Source organism: Cupressus sempervirens, chromosome 10 (assembly GCF_028749045.1).
Source record: "Cupressus sempervirens isolate cs-2001-9-10 chromosome 10, ASM2874904v1, whole genome shotgun sequence".
NCBI lineage: Eukaryota > Viridiplantae > Streptophyta > Pinopsida > Cupressales > Cupressaceae > Cupressus > Cupressus sempervirens.
This window is the reverse complement of record NC_143127.1, coordinates 209,347,185-209,367,178: the sequence shown is the minus strand read 5'-3', so window position 1 is coordinate 209,367,178 and position 19,994 is coordinate 209,347,185. Positions and strand designations below refer to the sequence as shown.

The 19,994-nt window shown below is 33.0% G+C and overlaps 1 protein-coding gene across 1 annotated transcript; it reads left to right on the top strand.

The window, feature by feature from the left end:
- The first annotated feature begins 15,902 nt into the window (after positions 1 to 15,902).
- LOC149533369 (class V chitinase-like) lies at positions 15,903 to 18,343 on the top strand. The gene is made up of 2 exons (XM_089806093.1): positions 15,903 to 17,188; positions 17,787 to 18,343. Exons 1-2 carry the CDS (start codon positions 16,015 to 16,017, stop codon positions 18,014 to 18,016), a joined length of 1,404 nt encoding a protein of 467 aa, XP_089662219.1. The 5' UTR covers positions 15,903 to 16,014; the 3' UTR covers positions 18,017 to 18,343.
- Positions 18,344 to 19,994: the final 1,651 nt, after the last annotated feature.

Sequence of the window (19,994 nt, the reverse complement as noted above, 5' to 3'; positions counted from 1 at the left end):
GGAGGTCTTTTCATGATCACGACTCTTAGTTTTAAATGCATAAAACAATTTTCAATGGCCATGTCTAAGCTAGAAGAAAAATATGATCTAGATGCATAGAAATTTGAAAAAGTGAAAATGCCTCTAGCCTTTCAAGGATTTCAAGCATGCAGGTTTTAAATCCATTAATTCCATGCTCCATTTTGCAGAGATAGATAAATTCTAAGAAGCATGGATATTTTCATTACAAGTTGCATGATTGTTTGAAGTTTTCATAGCAGAGATAGAGTTGTAGAGTGAATTCAAGAAGATCTCCAGCATCCAACATTATGAATACTTGAGATTATTTTGCAAAAAGGGTGCAAAAGGAAGGAGAACTAATAGCACATGTCATAATTGAAGAATTTACCTCAAAAGGGAAGAGATCTAGCCCATTCGTAGATGAATAGATGTAAATTCTACCTAGTTCTTCAAATGCACAAGCTACAAATAACCATGCCTTCAAAGATCCCTATGTATTTTGCAAAGATGCAGAGGTGCTTGACAGAAATGGTAGTGAACTATTCTAGTATTTTTATAAGAATAGGACAAATAAATTATCAATATGTAACCCTTGGGCCAAGAATCTAGGAAATTTTATCATGCCAATGATTTTTGTAGACATTGACCTAGTGAAGGCACTAATAAAAAGTTATAACCCAATCGGTAACTCTTTTCATAGGAAGAATATAAGTATCTTCTTGGCATTGGACAAGGAGACATTCATTGAGGCATTTGACTCAGGAGGCCATATGTCACTACCAATTGACATAGAAAAATTTAATGAGAACTTTAAAAGCTATAAGAATTTCTACATGGGTAGGGTTGTGACAAGGCACATCCCTCAAATACACAAAGAGAAGGGGGAAATAATAAAGAAAAAGAAAGTGGATGGAATCATGCCTCTTGAGTAATTTTAGAGGTATATGAAAAATATTGGTTTTTCTTTGAACAAAGTCCTAGGTTCAGATGGAACTGTGTATGCTATTGGTGTGTATGATGTCATGGCACTGAACATTTAGGATCCCAACACAAATGTGGGATATGATTTTTTAGAATACATCATCTCTAAGATCCATGATGAGATTGTTTCTGCCCAAGAGGGAAATTTGGAGAATTTTAGGTTCTTTCACTACTCCATGCTCATGCATTTGATATTGTTCAGAAATGTAGATCTTTTTTATCAAAGTTTCTTTGAGTGCACAAAAGAGTGTGGAGAAAGATTGTTTGTGCAGAGACAGATGAGGGTATGGAAAAGATTCTACCCTTATTCTAATTCTATTTCTTTCTATAATAACTTTGTACATGTTGTGTTAAAGATGATAGGATATGTTAATGAAAAAATACTACATATTTTGAAGAAGATAATTAAGCCAAATTTATGTTTTGATGTGGGAAAATAGATAGGACATAATTGGGGTAGTATTTTTATTTTTGAAGACTATACTATTATTAGGGTTTTTGGTTGCTCCCACCCCCTCATCTTCTTCCAAAATTTGTGCCAAAGAGGTTAGGAATTATATAAATATTCTAGCAATTAAATTTATTAAACATGGAATACTTAGGAAAACAAGTCAAGAAGGGCACTTTCGTATGTAGGTGTACCAAAGTAGGAGATTTTGAGATAGGAAAGAATGCAATTTAAGAAATTGATGCTTTCCTTAGGGAATACAAATTACTAGTAGCCCTTGCTAGAATTTATGACCCCAACAATGTAGTCAAGAATGATTTTAAGAACATGAGGAATTAATACCTTGCCTCCAACAAAATGCCTATGGGAGGAAGATATCATTGTTGATAGACTAGATGAAAATTTTAATAGGGAAAGAATGATAAAATTTAGGGATGTAGTAGATTTTGAGCAAGGGATGAGGAAGGAAGATTCATCTTTCAAGGGATTTTATCCTAAGATGGATTACTAGGCCAGATTGGAAAAATGTGTTAAGGATTTTGATCAAATATTAGCACAAGTTCCCAAAAAAAAAAAAAGAGTTGACCCTAATTATTCTAATGAAGATATCATGGTTGAAGTCATTGATGATGAAGAAGATCAACCTAAGATTTTAGAGTGGGTAGAACAGAGAAATAAGAAGCAAAAAATGGTGGAGATTCCACCAAAGGCTACTCAAAAGGCCTTACAAATTCTTCCAAGGGGTAGCCAATATTTTGATACCATGAGAAGAAATTTCCTAATAAATCAAGCCACTGAAGATGAGAAGAAGGGCAAGAAAATAGAGCTCCAAGCTCAAATACTTGATGACAGGATCATAGACACAAATGAATTCATGAGTGACAATAACTTCATCAAAACAGAGATATTCAAGGGTTTTCTATTTAAATTGAAATAGAATGAGCTATACCTATAAATTAAGCCATGTGACTCAGATGAAGTGGTTGCTAAGATGGTTCAGAAACTATAGGACAATGACCTCACTAGTGAAACCCTCTATGTGAAAGAAGCCAGAGAACTAGTGCAGAGGAGTGGTATGATTGTCTTCCCAAGATGGGATATTATCTTTTCATTTCTATTGGATCAAATGAGAAGACAAGAAAGAACAATATCTTTTGAAGATAAAAACTAGATGGGATAATTGAGAGGGTTTGGGTATAACATTGATGCCCAAACTATGGAAATATAGAGATTAGCTCTAGAAAACTAGAAGCCTACTCTTATGGTAATTAAAGAATCCCCAAAGGGGAATGTTATATTCTAGAATGTGAATTCTATTTCCAATAGCCAAATATATGGACTATAGAATTCAACAACAATGATGGGTAAAAATAGGATAGATGTACTAGAGGAACAACTAGAAGGAGCCTATCAATGGTATATTAAAACAAGGAGACATTATGAGGAGGAAATGAAAAAGACATATGTCCTAGAATGGAAGGACCTTTAGTTGGAAAATAAAATAGTTGTTTTAAAGAACACTACTAGATTAACTATAGAAATTGAAGACAAGGGAATCCAAATAGAGGGCCAAGCATCTAAGATAGAAGGAGCATCAAGTCAAGCTATGATAGTTGATGAGGAAGATTTGGATTCCAACAAGGAGATTGAAATTAGAACTATCAAGAACTTTCTGGCTCACAAGATAAATTGCATTGAAACTGGTATCACAAAATGTGCATAGTAATTATCTTATTTTGTAGGGGTCCGAGTACAAGTGTTCAAAGGCAGTTTCTCTGTTATCTCCTCTTTTTACCACATGGGGTCCTTACACCAATTTTTGATAATTTTGTACCTCTGTTAGCACAAAATAAATATTTTCCAAAGGTAATGATTATAAATACCAGGAAGATGATAAATAAAGGATCTGAATGGCTTCTTTGCTAGAAAATTATAATTGATTCAGAATAAAATGAAAGCAATTTCCATAGGAACACCCAATTTTGTGTCCATAATTTTGGATGGTGATGGAGGAGTTAAGGACCGGATGGAGTGGTCATCTTCTTTTGGCAGTGTCTTGAATCATCCCAGATTCTTGTCATATGATAATGATGAAGTAAGTGTGGTAGCAGTATATGATTTAATAGATATAATAGATGGTAAATAGAGAAAACACCTTGAAGAGTTGAATGTAGTTAGAGATGTCATCTGACTTGATGTAGACACATATATTTCTATCTAGGAAGTGATAATAGATATAAAATCTATACCATCTGGTAATAGTGACTAAGCAACTCAAAGATGCAATTGAAGGCAGATGAGACAAAAGATAAAGAAAAGGTAAGGAAAATGACATGATGTTAAAGACCAACATAAATATGCTCAAGATATTTGCAAAAAGTACCACATGCTAGGTTTGCAATTGCATTCTAAATTCATATAAAAGTACAAAGAATGTTTGTAATATAATTGTATATTAAATATCTTTGTATTTTCTTTCCAATGAAGTTTTGACATGTGTCCTCCCATCTGAATGCTTTCGTAATCCTTCCTATAAAAGAATTTCCAAGATGTGGAGTGAGGGTCCAAAGTCTATATAATTTTTAGTGTTTATGCTATTTGCATTTGGTCCATTTTTTGTGTCAATTGTTCATTGTTTTAAATTTTCAATCTAAGAATACAAATGAACCTTGAATGATAGTTATGTCATGCCTTGATTTATTCTTGAGTTTATAGTAGTGATGTATTATTTTCAAGGAATATTAATACAAAGAGGGAATTTTTAATATTTGTGTCTCTAAATTATGTCTTCATTTTCATATGCTTGTTATTTTGGGATTGAATGAGTAAATTCCATGCAATGTAATGCAGTTGGGATAGGTCGCATCTTAATTAATTATTTCTTTTAATTCAAGTAATTAAGTAAATGCTTCCATAAATTGATAGGGCTTCTAGGTATATGAGAGGGATATCATAAGAATGGAGTGTAAGGTTGACGACTGATCAATTAATTACAAGTCAATTAAATAAATCAATATTTACTAGTGTGACTCTGTCTAGTAATGGATAAGGCATTGATCATCAATTCAGATGCAAATTGACAAGTTCATGTGGTTGCAAAAAGTACATTTAAAATTAAATCAATATTTAATTTATATAATGAAGAATCAAACTATTGGTCATTACTTGTTTGTAATAGCTTTCCTCTAAGGTATAGTTAGCTACTATAATCAAGGAGTCATTTACCCTTATGCAAGATGATTGTTGACCATTTTATGCTATAGGGGATAGATCTAAAAATAAGAGTGTGATCAAATTAGTTTTGAAGAAGAAATCAAATAACTACTCATTTCAATCCCTAAGGTGCACCTACCTTGGCCTTACAGAGCCTAAAGTGTAGAGAGTGTATGTACTCTATTGAAGTTGGTTTAGATCTAAGATTAATCCTATTGAATATGGGATCTAGCTATTTCTTAGGCTTTTTTTAATCTTATGCATCTGGGCATTGGGTTTAGAGAAACTTGGTAGTTTGAAAACACCAACATGAACAATTGCTACCATCAATTTATTCTAGATTCTATCCTCTAATGGTAATAACTACAATAATTTCTTATGAGGGACTTCGTGGTGAGAGAAATAGACTCTACCTATACTATAGTGCTCCATATGAGTTTAATGATCCTCATGTCAATTATGTATTTTGTGATTGGAATCTTTGGGATATGGGTGACTACAAACTCAAGCATGATTATGATAGAGTGGTGTAGTGGAAGTTTGATGACAATGTGTTACAAGAGAATATTAATGTCTATTGAGATAATGGGTGTTACACACAGTGCATAATATTGTTATATTGTATTGTTTTATTTTATTATGTAATGTTGCACCTAGATGGATATGCAACATGTAAATATTCCCATGGGATATACTTGATGAGTTGTATTATAACATTGTGATAATATTTCATGTAACTATTTAATATTGGGGAAAATAATTAAATTTTCAATATTAAATGTGGGGTCAATGGGTTAGGTAGCACATGGTTTATGTAATACCACTTGGTGGTTTTGTGGGACTTGCTACTATATAAGTAGCCACAAGGGTAGTTGTTGGTAGGAGAAGATAGAAGGCAAAAAGGCAAGAGTTGAGCAGGACAAGGCTTGACAAGTTAGCCAAGGGAGCATTTGTGAAGGTTGGAAGCATGGCATGGGATGTATGGGTTCATTTTTTTTTACATGGATTGCTTGGTTGTGGCTATGGCATTGAAGGCTTCCATGGTTTTATTGCAATGGTATTTTTGTTGAATAATAAATAGTGATGGATGCTTTTGGAGGCTGGATTTTTCCCTCACTAAGGATTTCCTAGGGTATATCTTGTGTCACAAATTTTTGTGGGTGTGTTGTCTATTCTCTTGCATGTGGATTTTAATTACATATTTATTTCAGATCTATTATGGGTTATGTGGAAACAGTTATATTCTTTCTTGCAAGTTTCCTTACAATGCCAATGAATTCATTCTACAACACAATTAGTTTGAAACCTTGGAGCTAATGGCCTTTCATTAAATTATGGATTTCTTGAGGGCAAGAAATCTTTAGGTAGTGAGGATTTGTGATTTCCCCAATTTTAATGTAATAATTAATCAATTAATTGGTCCCTAGCATAAAATTAAATAATAAAGAACCTTTAATCAATTAATAAATATGGGGCATAAATTAATAAAATAATAAAATAAATAATATTGTTGACATGTACTTGTAAGTCTCTAGATTTTTCTTGGAGGCCTTTATAAGGTGATGGTTGGGCATTGCAATTCATCATGGATTGGATTTGACTTTTCTTTGTATTTTTAGAAGCTAAAGGTTGAGGGATCATTGAGCATAGTTTTGGAGGTGGAATATCCTCCCTACTCTACCTATTGCAGTTTTGGTTGTTTAGCACCACCCTATTCTTTTGATGGAGATATTATTTGGATATTTCACTTGTGTGTGAGATTTGGTAATTATCATCATTTGGCAACTATTCTATATCTACTCAGATCTTGTTCAATGCACATATGTAATCAAGTACTATCATTTGGAGATTAATATACCTTGTGTCATTGGAGTTATATTGTATAATTATCTCTTACATCTATTCTTGTTTGGCATATATCCTATGAAATTAGTGTTCTAATATTATCTTATCTGACACATAATGTTGCAATTCACTATATACTTTTTGGATAGTAGATCCAAACTCCGTATGGCACCTTCTTTATTCCATCTTCCTTTGGTGCAACCTAAAACTTGTTACCATGTGGCCTCTAACTTCCTTTCTATCTAGCCTTAGGCTTCCTATTGTGTACAATGTCTCTACTTGTTGGTCTCTTAAGCTAAAGGTACTTTTGCAAGTACTAAGTGATATGAGAACATTGCATAAATGATGAAAAATGACTGATCTCACACACAAGTGAAATATATGTATGATCATCCCAATAGAAGAATAAGATGGAAGGACCTTCTAGTTGAGAATGCCACCTAGGAAGGCAAGAAAATTATGGAGCATCTAGGTCTATAATTACTTGAGGGAAACCAATTTTTGGGCCAAGAGGAGACTGATATTCCCAATAATATTAAATAATAATTTTTGCTATGTGGATGACAACCAATGTATTTATCTCTAAGGCCCACTCTTTATTTTAATTATGTATACCATGTCAATTTTTCAGCCCTTTTTAATCCTTTAGGAAGCTTCTTTGAAGCCCTTTATAAGGTTAGTTTGTAGGTTGTTGTAGGCATGTAATTTGGATTGTTTCTTTGTATTAAAATTCTAGTGTGAGTTCAGTATTATTTTCCATTTCAAAAGTGTAATATCTTTCCTAGTTAGCTATCATGATTTTAGTAGGATTTAACCCTCATCTTATTTCATCCTCTGTAATGCTTGCTTGGATCTAACAAGTCTGAGTGTCATCTTTGTTTTCTATATAATACTATGTTTCGGCTATAATTTGTCAAATCGTTATTTTTGGCATACTTTTTTGTGTTTGGTGAATATCTTAAATTAAGTGATTTATAGTAGTTTCCACATAGTTGAATATCACATCAATACACTCCTACTATACAACCTTTTAGTTGTACAACTTCAAGCCATATTTGGCATACTTTTTTGTGTTTGGTGAATATCTTAAATTAAGTGATTTATAGTAGTTTCTACATAGTTGAATATCACATCAATACACTCCTACTATACAACCTTTTAGTTTTACAACTTCAAGCCATATTTTCCATTATATGCCTTATCTCTATGTATGACATATTGTTTCCACCACCACACTCCCTCTATTGTTCTCTCCAACTTCATTATACACACAACCATTCTCTCTCCATCTTGAATGTCCCATCTCCTTGTACTTCTCTACCACACTCCTTCCAACTCCATACAATACCCACATTACTATATGACCTTGATTTTCCAAATTATACATCACTACATTCACTACCATACCCTTACACCAATCACCACTATGACTATATGCTAAGATATTCTCTCCACCGTATGGATTTGACCCCTCCATTCTAACATATAGACTACCTCAACTCACACCATCGTATATTACCTTTTGCCTTCCTTTGTATGCATAATATCTATATTATGGTCTTTCCCACCATACTTATTTTTTATACGCATAGGAACAATACATAAATTATTATGTAATAGTTTTGGGGATATCACAGTCCTCTAGGCCCAATAATTTCTTTCCCTCAAGAAATTGAAGACTTGGATGCTCTAGAATTATCTCACCTTCCTAGGTGGAATCTCGAACCAAAAGATCTTTCCATCATACTAGATAATCCTTAATGATGCAAGACTTGAGTATCTTTTCTTGTACATCTATAATATCAGCTAGCTCTAGAATTAATTTCCCCTTTTCATATATGGGAGGTAATTCCTTTGACACTATGACATGTTGTCCAACTACCTTCTTCAAACATGACACATGAGAAACATTATGGACTCGAGTCCCTTTAGAAATATCCAATTTGTAGGATACTTCTCCTACCCTTCAAACCATTATGTATGTTCCATAGAAGCATGATTTTAACTTCTCCTTACCACACAAATTCAGGGAGGATTATCTATATGGTTGAAGCCTAAGGTATACCAGATCACTAATGTCAAAACTTCTCTCCACCTAGCATCAGTCAGCGTACATCTTCTGTTAGTTTTGAGCCCTCTGTAAATATTCCTTGAGAGATCTCATGATATCTAAACTCTTTTGTACCTAATCTTTAGCCCTCAATGCATGACTGTTGGCCAATGCTAGATCTATAAACAATGAAGGTTTTTAACCATACAATTATTTGAAGGGTGTCATGCCTATTTACATGTGATAGTTATTATTGTAACAATGCTCACCCAAATGTAGCCAATGAACTGATGTCTTTTGTTGAGCCAAAAAATAGTTCCTTAGGTATCCCTCCAACCATTTTCTCACAATCTCTAGCTATCCATTTGACTGTGGATGGTAACAAATACTTGGGGAAAACTCTGTCCTTGCTAGTCCAAATAAGTCCATTAAAAAAGTACTAATAAAATGGCTATCTCTATCACTTACTATATTTTGTAGGAGACCATGTAAGCGAAAAACCTCATGAAAGAATAACTCTACCACTTGAGATGTTTGGTATCTAGTAGGGATTGTACATAAATGGGAATACTTGGTCAAACGGTCAACCATGAAAAAATGTAATCCTTTCCTTAAACTTTAGGTAGTAGGGATTGTACATAAATGGGAATACTTGGTCAAACGGTCAACCATGAAAAAATGTAATCCTTTCCTTAAACTTTAGGTAGCCTAGTGATGAAATCCATTGAGATACATTCAGACACTTTTGGTCAGGATTGGCAATAGTTAAAGAAGCCCTATTGGTAAAGTGTGCTTAGATTTGTTTTGTTGGAAGGTAGAACATTCCTATACATACTACAAGATATCATTATTGATGTTCTTCCATGCAAATAATTCTTGAATCTTCTTGTATGTCTTTAGGTATCTTATGTGTCTAGCCAAAGGTGAGTCGTCCATCTCCTTCAAAATTCTCTCCTTTATTTTGGATTTGGAAAGAAAATAGATCCCACCCTTGTAGTATATTATTTTTCCTATCACCTTATACCTATTATCTTGCGCTTGACCATCCATCAACTGACATGAAAATATGATCTTGGAGTATTCAGCCAATAGGTGCTCCTTCTAGTCTAATAAAATCTAGGACAAAGAACATATTGCAGGCCTTCTTGATAGAGCATCAACCACTACATTATTTTCTTCCTTCACATACTCAATGTCAAAGTCAAATTCTTAGATTTTTCTCACCCACCTTTTTTGTCATCCATTCCAATCTCTTTTCTCCAATAAATATCTCAAGCTACTGGGATTTGTCTATTTGACAAATTTTGGACAAATGAGATACTGCCAAAACTTTATAAATTTGTGTATGATGGTGAGCATATCTTTGTCATAGATGGATTACAATCAATCTGGTATTGATAGGTTTTGACTCTTGAATGCAATAGGGTAACGATCCCGCATCAATATTGCCTTGATACCTTCTCCTGATGCATCACATTACAAGATGATGGGTCAACTGAGGTTAGGTAGAACTGATACCATACATGAACTCATGACTTCCTTCAACTTTACAAGGATATGTTGTTTTTCTCATCCCAATATAAAGATCCCTTTTTCGTTAGGTTTGTTAGTGGTGCACTAAGTTGAGAGAACACCTTCATGAATCTTCTATAACAACTACACAACCCAAGGAATCCACATAGATTAGAGAGTCTTGGGTGGCAACCAATCTAAGATGGCTTGAATCTTTTCCTGATGTACCCAAACCCCTCAAGCACTACTTATGTGCCCTATATACAATATCTCTTTCATTCCAAATTCACATTTAGATCTCTTGGAAAATAGTGATTTTGACTCCATGATCCCAAGCACTTCATCCAAATGCTTCAAATATTCCTCCCATGTCTTATATAAATAAGTATGTCATGAAAAAATACCAATAGGAATTTTTATGTTTGTTTGTTAAAGAGGTGGCTCATGCATGATTGGAGAGCTACTGAAGCATTAGTCAAACCAAATGGCATGACTAAGAACTCATAATGACAATAATGACAACATAAGACACTCTTATCCACATCACTCTCCCTCATGTGAATCTTATGGTAACTAGAATGAAGATCTATTTTGGAAAGATAGATCGTATTCTGTAAATCATCCAACAAATCATTGATTCTAGGAATGGGATACCTATTTTTTATAGTTTTATTCTCCAATGCACAATAGTCCACATGCATTCAAATTGTTACATCCTTCTTCTTAACCAACACCACTGACAATGCAAAGGAGATGTAACTAGGCCCCATTCATCCTTTTTCCAGGAGTTCTTCGATCATCTTTTCTATCTCATCCTTAAACATTTTAGAATGGCAGTAGATGTTGACAAAATTGTTTAGCACTCTCCTTGGGATTCATGATGATGGATTAACTGCCTCATATGTACTATAAGTTGAGTAGTTGTATCGAGTGCTAACATATCAATCTTTTGGTATAACTGAAACCCCACTCTAACAAGTGGTATCAAAGCTTGCTTAGAGGTTTGAATCCTCTGACCCTCAGGTAATGCTGAGGAGGAGATTGTTGGAAAAAAATGTTTAGCACTCCCCTTGAGATTCATGATAAGGGCTTAACCACCTCCTATGTAATACAAGTTGAGTGGTTGTAATGGGTACTACTAGATCGGTCTTTTGGTGTACTAACAACCCCACTCTAACAATAGGGTGTAGTGATGACAATTTTGGCTCCTTCCTCCAACTTAGTGGTGTGCTCAAAGCCCCTATCTAGAGATATGCTAGGAGGGATGTTAGTGAAGACCGTATTGTGCTTATCCAACACTACCTAAACCTTATCATCTTAGTAGTTAGCCTATTTCCCCTTCACCAATTTTGTTGAGATCAAACAAAATACTACCAAGATAATGTCATCATGTAAAAAAATGGCTTATATCTATTGTATCAAGATTTCATGTAGCCCTCCATTTGACATTCCCCTTAGAACCACCTTCTTTTCATCCAATTCAAATTAAAATCCATCCATTTGAAAACCTGTGCGTACTCATTGAGAGTTTCCATCCACTAGATTCCTAATATGACTTCAATGTGATCCAAATCTACTATAAAGAAGTCATCTATCACAGTATGGTTTCCCATGATAATGCTTAGTTGTGGGACAAGATGGGCACATGATAAGAGGTTTCCTCCTGCTATATTGACTTGGAATCCTACATGTGCCTTTGTAGCCAAACCTCTTTGTTTCACAACTAATGAATTAATAAAATCAAGTGTAGCCCCACCCTCAAGAATTGCAGAAGACAACTAGGGAATATATTTCACTTTCAAAATGACAAACAACACTGAACTTCAACTAGAATTTGTAGTAAAATGAAGTAATCCAAGTTGCATGCCTACAACAACCTACAAACTGGCCTTATAAAGGGCTTCAGGGGAGCTTCCCTAAGGATTACAAAAGTGTTGACAGGCTGATAGGATATACAAAATAAAATAAAGAGTCGGCCCGAGAGATAAATACATTAATTGTTTGTCACATAAAAAAAATAAATTATTTAATAATATTGGGGGTATCACAGTTGTTACCACAGGTGGGTGAATTTGCCTCAAAGTGATATTATTATTCATATGAAGTCTTTTGAAAGCCTTGTTTGTACTAAGAAGATTTAAAAAGTTTCAATGGAAGGAATTTTGGTTGAGTATTATTGGTAGTCTCTATTGACCTATGTGGTTTTGGCCTTTTAAAATCATGTATCCACTTAATGATTTTCTAGAAGATTTATTTGTTGACTATGTGTGATTAATGATCTTTATTATAAATGACTATGTGTGATTAGTGGCCTTTATTATAAATCACTATGTGATTAGTGACCTTTTTTCTAAATCTCTACACACTAGTTTATGTTTTTATTTCATTAACATCCTCATGGCAATGAATCTGTAAGGGCAATGCTCCTTTCTTGGGTGCTTGTAATTAACAAAATAATTGATAGAATTCATTTTATAAAAGAAAAGACCTTAGAAATATTTGATCATGCAATAAATATATAGTGCTACTATACTTCAAGGATATTGTAACAATTCAAAATCATTTTTCTATTGGTCAAGAGTAATGCAAAGTTTAAAAAGCAAACCAATTGAAAGTTTCTCATTGACAAAAGTAAAAGACAACTTATAATAAAATAAGCTTGAAGAAAGATTTTTAACTGTCATCCCAAATTATGATTGAAAATGTTAACTATAGTTCCAATTATATGGATCCCTACATGATTATCTTTTCATATTATGAGTTCTTTAGAAAATGGAATGAATATTATTATCTTATATTTATACAAAGAAATATTTATATTTCTTAGAATTCATGCCTTCAGGGTAAGATATTGTTCCTATGTGAAAATATTAACCAACCTTTCACATTGGATGTAAATGCTAGTGGATAAATAAATAACTTTATGTTTTGTCTATTTGTGTGTTCTTTTGTTCTATAGTTGATTATCTAGTTATTTTTCCATTCTTATCATATTTATGAAAAAATCTACAATTTTGATATTGAAGGTATGCATAATTATGACATTATTTTAATATAAAAAATTATAAGTTTGAAGTAAAATTAACAATTCACAAGTATTGATTGGCAAAACATAAAACACATTTAATTGTATAAACAACAAATGCCTTTAAAGAAAAATAGTTTTATGTATAATTTGTATGTCAAGTAATTTTCTTCCTTCCTCCTTCAAAACAAATTAAAGAAATAATTAAAAATCATAAGAATTGGTTTCCTAATCTAGAAGTTGTTTTGTAAACTAGATTCCACATTTGCATAATTTTCCATATTAGTGCAAGAGAATACAAATATTAATATCAACATAACCAATCAAAGCAAAGTATATATAATAAAAAATATCAACAACTACTATAATTACTATGGTTGAATTATGGTTATGATGATTTTTTATATTTCCATGCCACTCAAATTCATTTTCCTTTTTTCTTTTTGCTATTTGGTAACAGGGTTGGACCAAAAGAGAACAATACTATCTTAGCAAGTTTTTTTAACAATGTTAGTCAATAATGTTCTTTAAAATTAGGTTGCATATATCAAGATGAGCAAGTTCTAATTACTGAAATGGACAAAGTTTAGATCTACACATTAGATTTAATTCTACACTTAAAAATAACATGATGAAAAATAAATTTTCATTATATAAGTTGAATAATTATGAATGAGTCTATATAAATCAAGTCTTGTTGAAACAAAGATTTTGACATCATAAAAAATGAAGGCCAAATTGTACCCTAATTTTAAAAATAAAATAGATACCACCAACCAAAAAATAAAAAAATCTAAAATTTAATGCATACTTATTTTAAGTGAACTTAACACTTCATATATTTAAAATAACTTATCTAACCAAATTCTTTTATCTTAAAATATAATATTCAATTTAACTTACTTATATTATTATTATTAATTTTTAATTAATCAAAATTGATTATAAAAAATAATATCATTACTTGAGATTCCCCAAACATCTCATCCCATAAAAGTAATGAATTTTGTACATACCATAATTCCACTATCCACTTCTTTCCCTTTCCGTGCTCGTAAATGGATGCTAATGTGTCTTATCATCCAAATCAAAGAGAAGACATGTTTCACCATGCGTTTACACTTACTTAAAAAGAGGCAAGTAAAAGCTAGAGATTAATTCAAAAGATATTCCCCCCTTTGGCTACAAAGACTAGATTCTCCATACAAATTCCACTAAGGAAAAAGCAAATAAATTTCATCCAATTCTTTAAATGTCCTCATTTTTTTTCAAGTACAATTAACTCCTACATGATATGACATCCTCCATCTTAGCCCTTGCTTTTGTGCATCAATTCCCAAATGTTCAATGTATAAAACAAGAAAGAAAAACTTAAGACCTCTATTCTAGTGAACCAATAATTAGTTCAAGGAAACCAATGTTAGATGAGATTTTTAAATTTTTATTAAAATATTATTTAGTAGGTCAATAATAGTCTATAAGTTACTAATAAAATCAATTGTGCAATTTTTTTTGTTATCAAAGCAAATGAGAAATGAGACCATAATATTTGATTAATTATACATTGTTTTGATGAGAAATGAGGCAAGAGTATTCCATCTATTATGCAAATATTTTGGTTGTCAAAGTGAGTAGAAAATAGGGCAATAGTATTGGACCAATTGTGCAAATTTTGTTGTTGTCAAAACAAATGAGTAATGGGGCAATAGTACGGAACCGATAATGCAAATGTGTTGTTTATCAAAGCGAATGAAACAATGGGACAATGGAAGATATGTTTTGATGTCACTTTAAATTTATAGCCCTTACATGCATAATGCATCCCACAACATTCCTATTTACTATTGAAAAGCAAGAACAATAGTCACAACTAGTTAAATCGCATGAGAGACAAAAAGAAAAAAGAAAAAATCAAAATCAAATGTACACTAAATAATCTATATAAGAACTAATATAGTTCCTTCTCCTAATAAAGATTCACTAACCTGAATACATTACAATATACTATTAACAAACCTTTAACCTAGTTTGTAAGTTACTAATAAAATCAATTGCGCAACTTTATTAGTATCAATAGATAAGTTGAGACATTTATGCATAAATATTAAATCAATTGTTCAATTTTTTGTTATCAAAGCAAATGAGAAATGAGACAATAATATTTGATTAATTATGCATTGTCTTGTGAAAGTAAATGAGAGATGAGGCGAGATTATTCCAAATGCAAATGTATTGTTTATCAAAGCAAATGTGAAATGGGACAATGGAAGATGTGTTTTCATGTTGCTTTAATTTATTACTCTTACATGCATAATATATCCCACATTGTTCCTCTTGAGTACTGAAAAACTGGAATAAATCACATAAGACATTATAAAAAAAAAAGTAATTATCAAAATCAAATGTATCCGTAAATAATCTATATAAGAAGTAATATAGTTCCTTATAGTTCTTTCTCCTAATACAGATCCACTAACCTGAAGAAATTACAATAGATAATATAACTAATCTTTGGATATCTTAGAAAGATAATAGTACATACCTCATTAAAACCCTTTCATTTCATTTCTCCTATAAATTTAAAAGAGTATTGAGTGAACTAACACCTATGCATATATGCACCCCTTAGATGTCCGTGATACCAAATTTGTCTACTCTACTTGGAACCTTATGAACGGCTCCCCACCTTCACCATTATTAAATCTAAGAGGTTAGCCACTCTAGGTAACATGACAGTTTACTTTCTAGTTTCCACCCACTATAAACTAACCAAAAATCAAAGCTCCAACTCGAGATACATTCCAACTTTGTCTCTAGTTCATGTACGATATCATTCACTCGAAGATTCTTGGTTATGGAACCACAAGTAGAACGCCATCCACAACAAAACTCCTTTCAAATCCATCCTGAAAACCCCCAAAGATAGCAGGTAAGTCAGTGATGGCACTAACGGACTCTTTTGGGCTTCAATTGTGCATAACAATCTCCCTCTACAATGCATTCTGTTGCATTGCCATTGTTCCATCGTCTCCATTAATGGATTCAGGGGATTGTGGCTGTGTTTCAAGCACTGCAAACCCAGTTAGGGCAGGTTACTGGCCTTGGGATTCAAACCCGTACATGCCCACATGGAATATCAATGCTTCTCTCTACACCCATCTCTTCTATGCCTTTCTAGATCTGGATAACCATACATTCAATGTGATTGTGCCCGAAGAACAGCATCAGATTTTTCAAGGTTTTTCCCCAACTCTGCAGGAACTCAATAGCTCTGTGAAGACACTTATTTCCATTGGAGGTGGTTCCAGCAATGCAACATTGTTTTCAATCATGGCCTCCAATTCTTCACTAAGAAAGAGTTTTATAGACTCTAGCATAGCATTGGCAAGAGATAATGGATTCCATGGATTGGATTTGGCTTGGGAGTTCCCTACAACTAGGGTTGACATGGACAATTTAGGGCACTTGTTTGATGAATGGAGGGAAAAAGTGCACCTGGAAGCCATGACTTCAGGTTTAGAGCCTCTACTATTGACATCTGCAGTGTATTTTTCTGAGCATTTCTTTGATGGGGAAAGCAGGGATTACCCCATTCAGAGCATTGCAGATAATCTGGACTGGATAAATGTGATGTGCTTTGATTATCATGGTGCTTGGGATGCTTCTTCCCATACTGGAGCCCATTCTGCTTTGTATGATGTTACAAGCCATTTGAGTAGTAATTATGGTATTGGGTCGTGGTTAGATTCAGGCATTCCTCCAAACAAAGTAGTGATGGGGATACCAATGTATGGGAGATCATGGATGCTTAAGAACAAGGAGAAGGTGAGGATAGGATCCCCTGCTGTTGCTGCTGGCCCAAGGCAGAGATTAAGCAACCAGACAGGATTCATGATGTTTCAAGAGATTGAACACTTCATAAGAAAACATAACGCTACTGTTGTTGTTGACTATTTTACTGCCTCTGCTTATTGTTATGCTGGAGATGTGTGGATTAGCTATGACAATGAAGAGACTGTGGAGATGAAGATTAAGTTTTCCAAAAACAGGGGCTTGTTGGGATACTTCTTCTGGGCAGTGAGTTATGACCAGAACTGGACCCTTTCAACTCGAGGTATGTACAAGGGGTCGAATGTATTTGGTGCTGGCTAAGCTCCATACAAAATGCACCAAAGATTAAAAATAAATTAATTTTTCTTCAGATTCATGATATTTTTCCAATTTTTTTGCTGTTTTCGATCATGAAATATGTAGATCATGAAGAGCAAATGCGAGAAAGTCCAATGTCTTTTCGATTTTCTGAAATTTGATCAACAGTGCATTTTGTATAGAGGATAGTACATTTTGTATGGAGGACAGCCGCATTCAATATATTTTACACATCTTTAACCCTTGCAAATTTTGGGAGCCTTGTGATGGGGATATTGTATTTAATGCCCAAAACTTTTGGTTTTCCAATATGATTGTGATCAATGTTCAAGATTTTGGTTTTTGTATCCTTCACAGGGTTCAGTGAAACAAGCTTAGGGTAAATTTTCAATTAACATAACAATTGTATGAGGTTTAGGGTCACTCTTTGTAGCTGATCATCAACAATTTATACGCGAGGATTACAAATTGGAGCTTCTAACATAGATAACTTATGGAAAATTTGTTAAATTTGCGAAGTCTTTAATGTTTCTAAAGGAATGTTTGTTTGTTTTGTGCAACAGCCTTAGATACATGGGACAAATACTGTAATCATGAAGAAAAGACTCGTACTTTCATCTCTCCTGTTGCTGCCCCCTCTTACTCTCCCTCTTTTTCACCATCAACGGACTGGCAAGATGGATCACCTTCAATTGGTGATATGGATAGTTGTGGAAGATCCATTATATATTCATTCAGCTCTCTTTCTACTTCTCATCGTCTTCTGATTGCCATCGTTCTTTTGTTAGGATAACAATTTCATCCCGTTTGTCATATTTTTGACTTTGCTTCTAGGAAGATGCTGACCTTATTTTTCATCTTAGGACTAACTTGTTGGCATAGCGAACATATTCCATTAACATAAATTTGCCTCCATTAGGAAGAATTTATTTTTTAAATTGAGTGACATGTAAGGAGTGAGTTTGATATTGTAACAGAATGCAAGATCAGTTGGATGTTACAGTCATGGTGACTATGAATATTCCCTTAGAGTTTGGGGAAATCTAGAGATGTATTATCATTTAATATGCATTTGGTAAATAATGTGAATAAGTATGATGAGGAAAAAGATTTATTTAAATTTTTAAGTTTTCAATTATGAGAAATTTTAAAGTGATGTGTCTTTTATATAAAGACTTTTTATATGTATCATGTTATTATCTACAAGGTGTGCACTCTTGATAGAGAGGTCACAAGTTAATGCTTCATTTGTAGCATAGTTAGTTGTCTCCCACAAGGAGTATGGGTTGTCCCATAACGTTGTCATGGTATATGAAAACACATAGGTGGTATTGTGGATCATAAAATGAAAACACATAGGTGGTATTGTGGATCATAAAATGACATTTTTCTTTTTATGTTTCAAACATACACATTGTTTTATATGAGTTTATTACTTCTTTGATAACCACAAAAAAACTAGACTAAATTATAATATGCACTAGTAATAAATATTGTTTTACATTATTCAAGGGATTATAGAGTTTACGTTTAACTTAATATATGCTATTAACGACTATTGAAGATGTAGAAGCATAATTTCATAGGGCCTATATTATCTATGTGAAACATTGTGATAATTTTAAATGGAATTTTTTGATAGAAATTTAAAAGTGTAGGATAGTTGTGGTAAGGAATGTCAAGATTTGTATTTTAATAATTTCAATTCAATATGTTATAATTGTGCAAAGTTGATGAATGAGGTATAGCTATTCAACATACTCTCGAATGGTGGGTAATGAACTTTTAATAAAAAATCATTTAAGCCATCACTTAGAGTTTGATATATAAGTTGAATATATAAGGATTGAAATCAAATGATATGATCACGAATTCTCACTTCAAAGCCTCGCATACATTTCATCGAATAAAAAATAATTACCTCAAGGCAAATGTGTTTTATTAAGCGGGAAAAAAGGTTCACAAACCTTTACAAAGACTCCCCAAAGTTTTAATAAAAAAAATTTAAGTCATCATTTAGAGTTTGATATATAACTTGAATATATAAGGATTGAAATCAAACGATATGATCATGAATTCTCCCTTCAAAGCCTTGCATACATTTCATTGAATAAAAAATAATTACCTCAAGGGAAATATGTTTTATTAAGCGGGAAAAAAGGTTCACAAACCTTTACAAAGACTTCCCAAAGGCAAGACAAAAACAAACCCAAGGTGGCTCTAAGGAAAAGTGTGACCAAAAGAAAGAGGTGCATCTACAACCAAACTATTAAGACAACAAAAAGGAATTAGGACCCCACAAGGTCTAAGCTCAACAATGTTAGGTTGGGAATGAATACGTGTTTCTCCCTTCTTACAATATTCCAAGAAATATTATCTTTTGATTTGTCAATGGAAGAACCAATGACCTACCAAAACCCTAGAAATAGTTGCTTGACAAACTTAATAATGGATGCTTGAATGAATGAATGACTATGAAATGCACACTGAGATGTGTTTCTTATAGAGACAAAGTTAAGGCATAAGATTAGACAAGATCATGACATGTACCTTGTGCTAGGAATTTGTGTTCACCTAGGAGTTAGGAATAATAAGATGCATAAAATAAGTTGTTGGATTTCTGGGTGGTAATATACGTGTGTGATAATTAAGTATCATATTAATATTAAGTTGTTGAGAAATAACTTATTATTATTATTAGTCACACAGTTTGTTTAATAGGTTGTTTGAGTTGTGATAATAAGTAGAGTGCCCACTATAGGATGTAGAAT

Excerpts from the sequence above, each read along its gene's own strand:
- LOC149533369 (XM_089806093.1), top strand. The coding sequence starts at position 16,015 with ATGGCACTAACGGACTCTTTTGGGCTTCAATTGTGCATAACAATCTCC. Across the intron at positions 17,189-17,786 it reads CTGGACCCTTTCAACTCGAG|CCTTAGATACATGGGACAAA; the intron begins GTATGTACAAGG and ends TTTGTGCAACAG.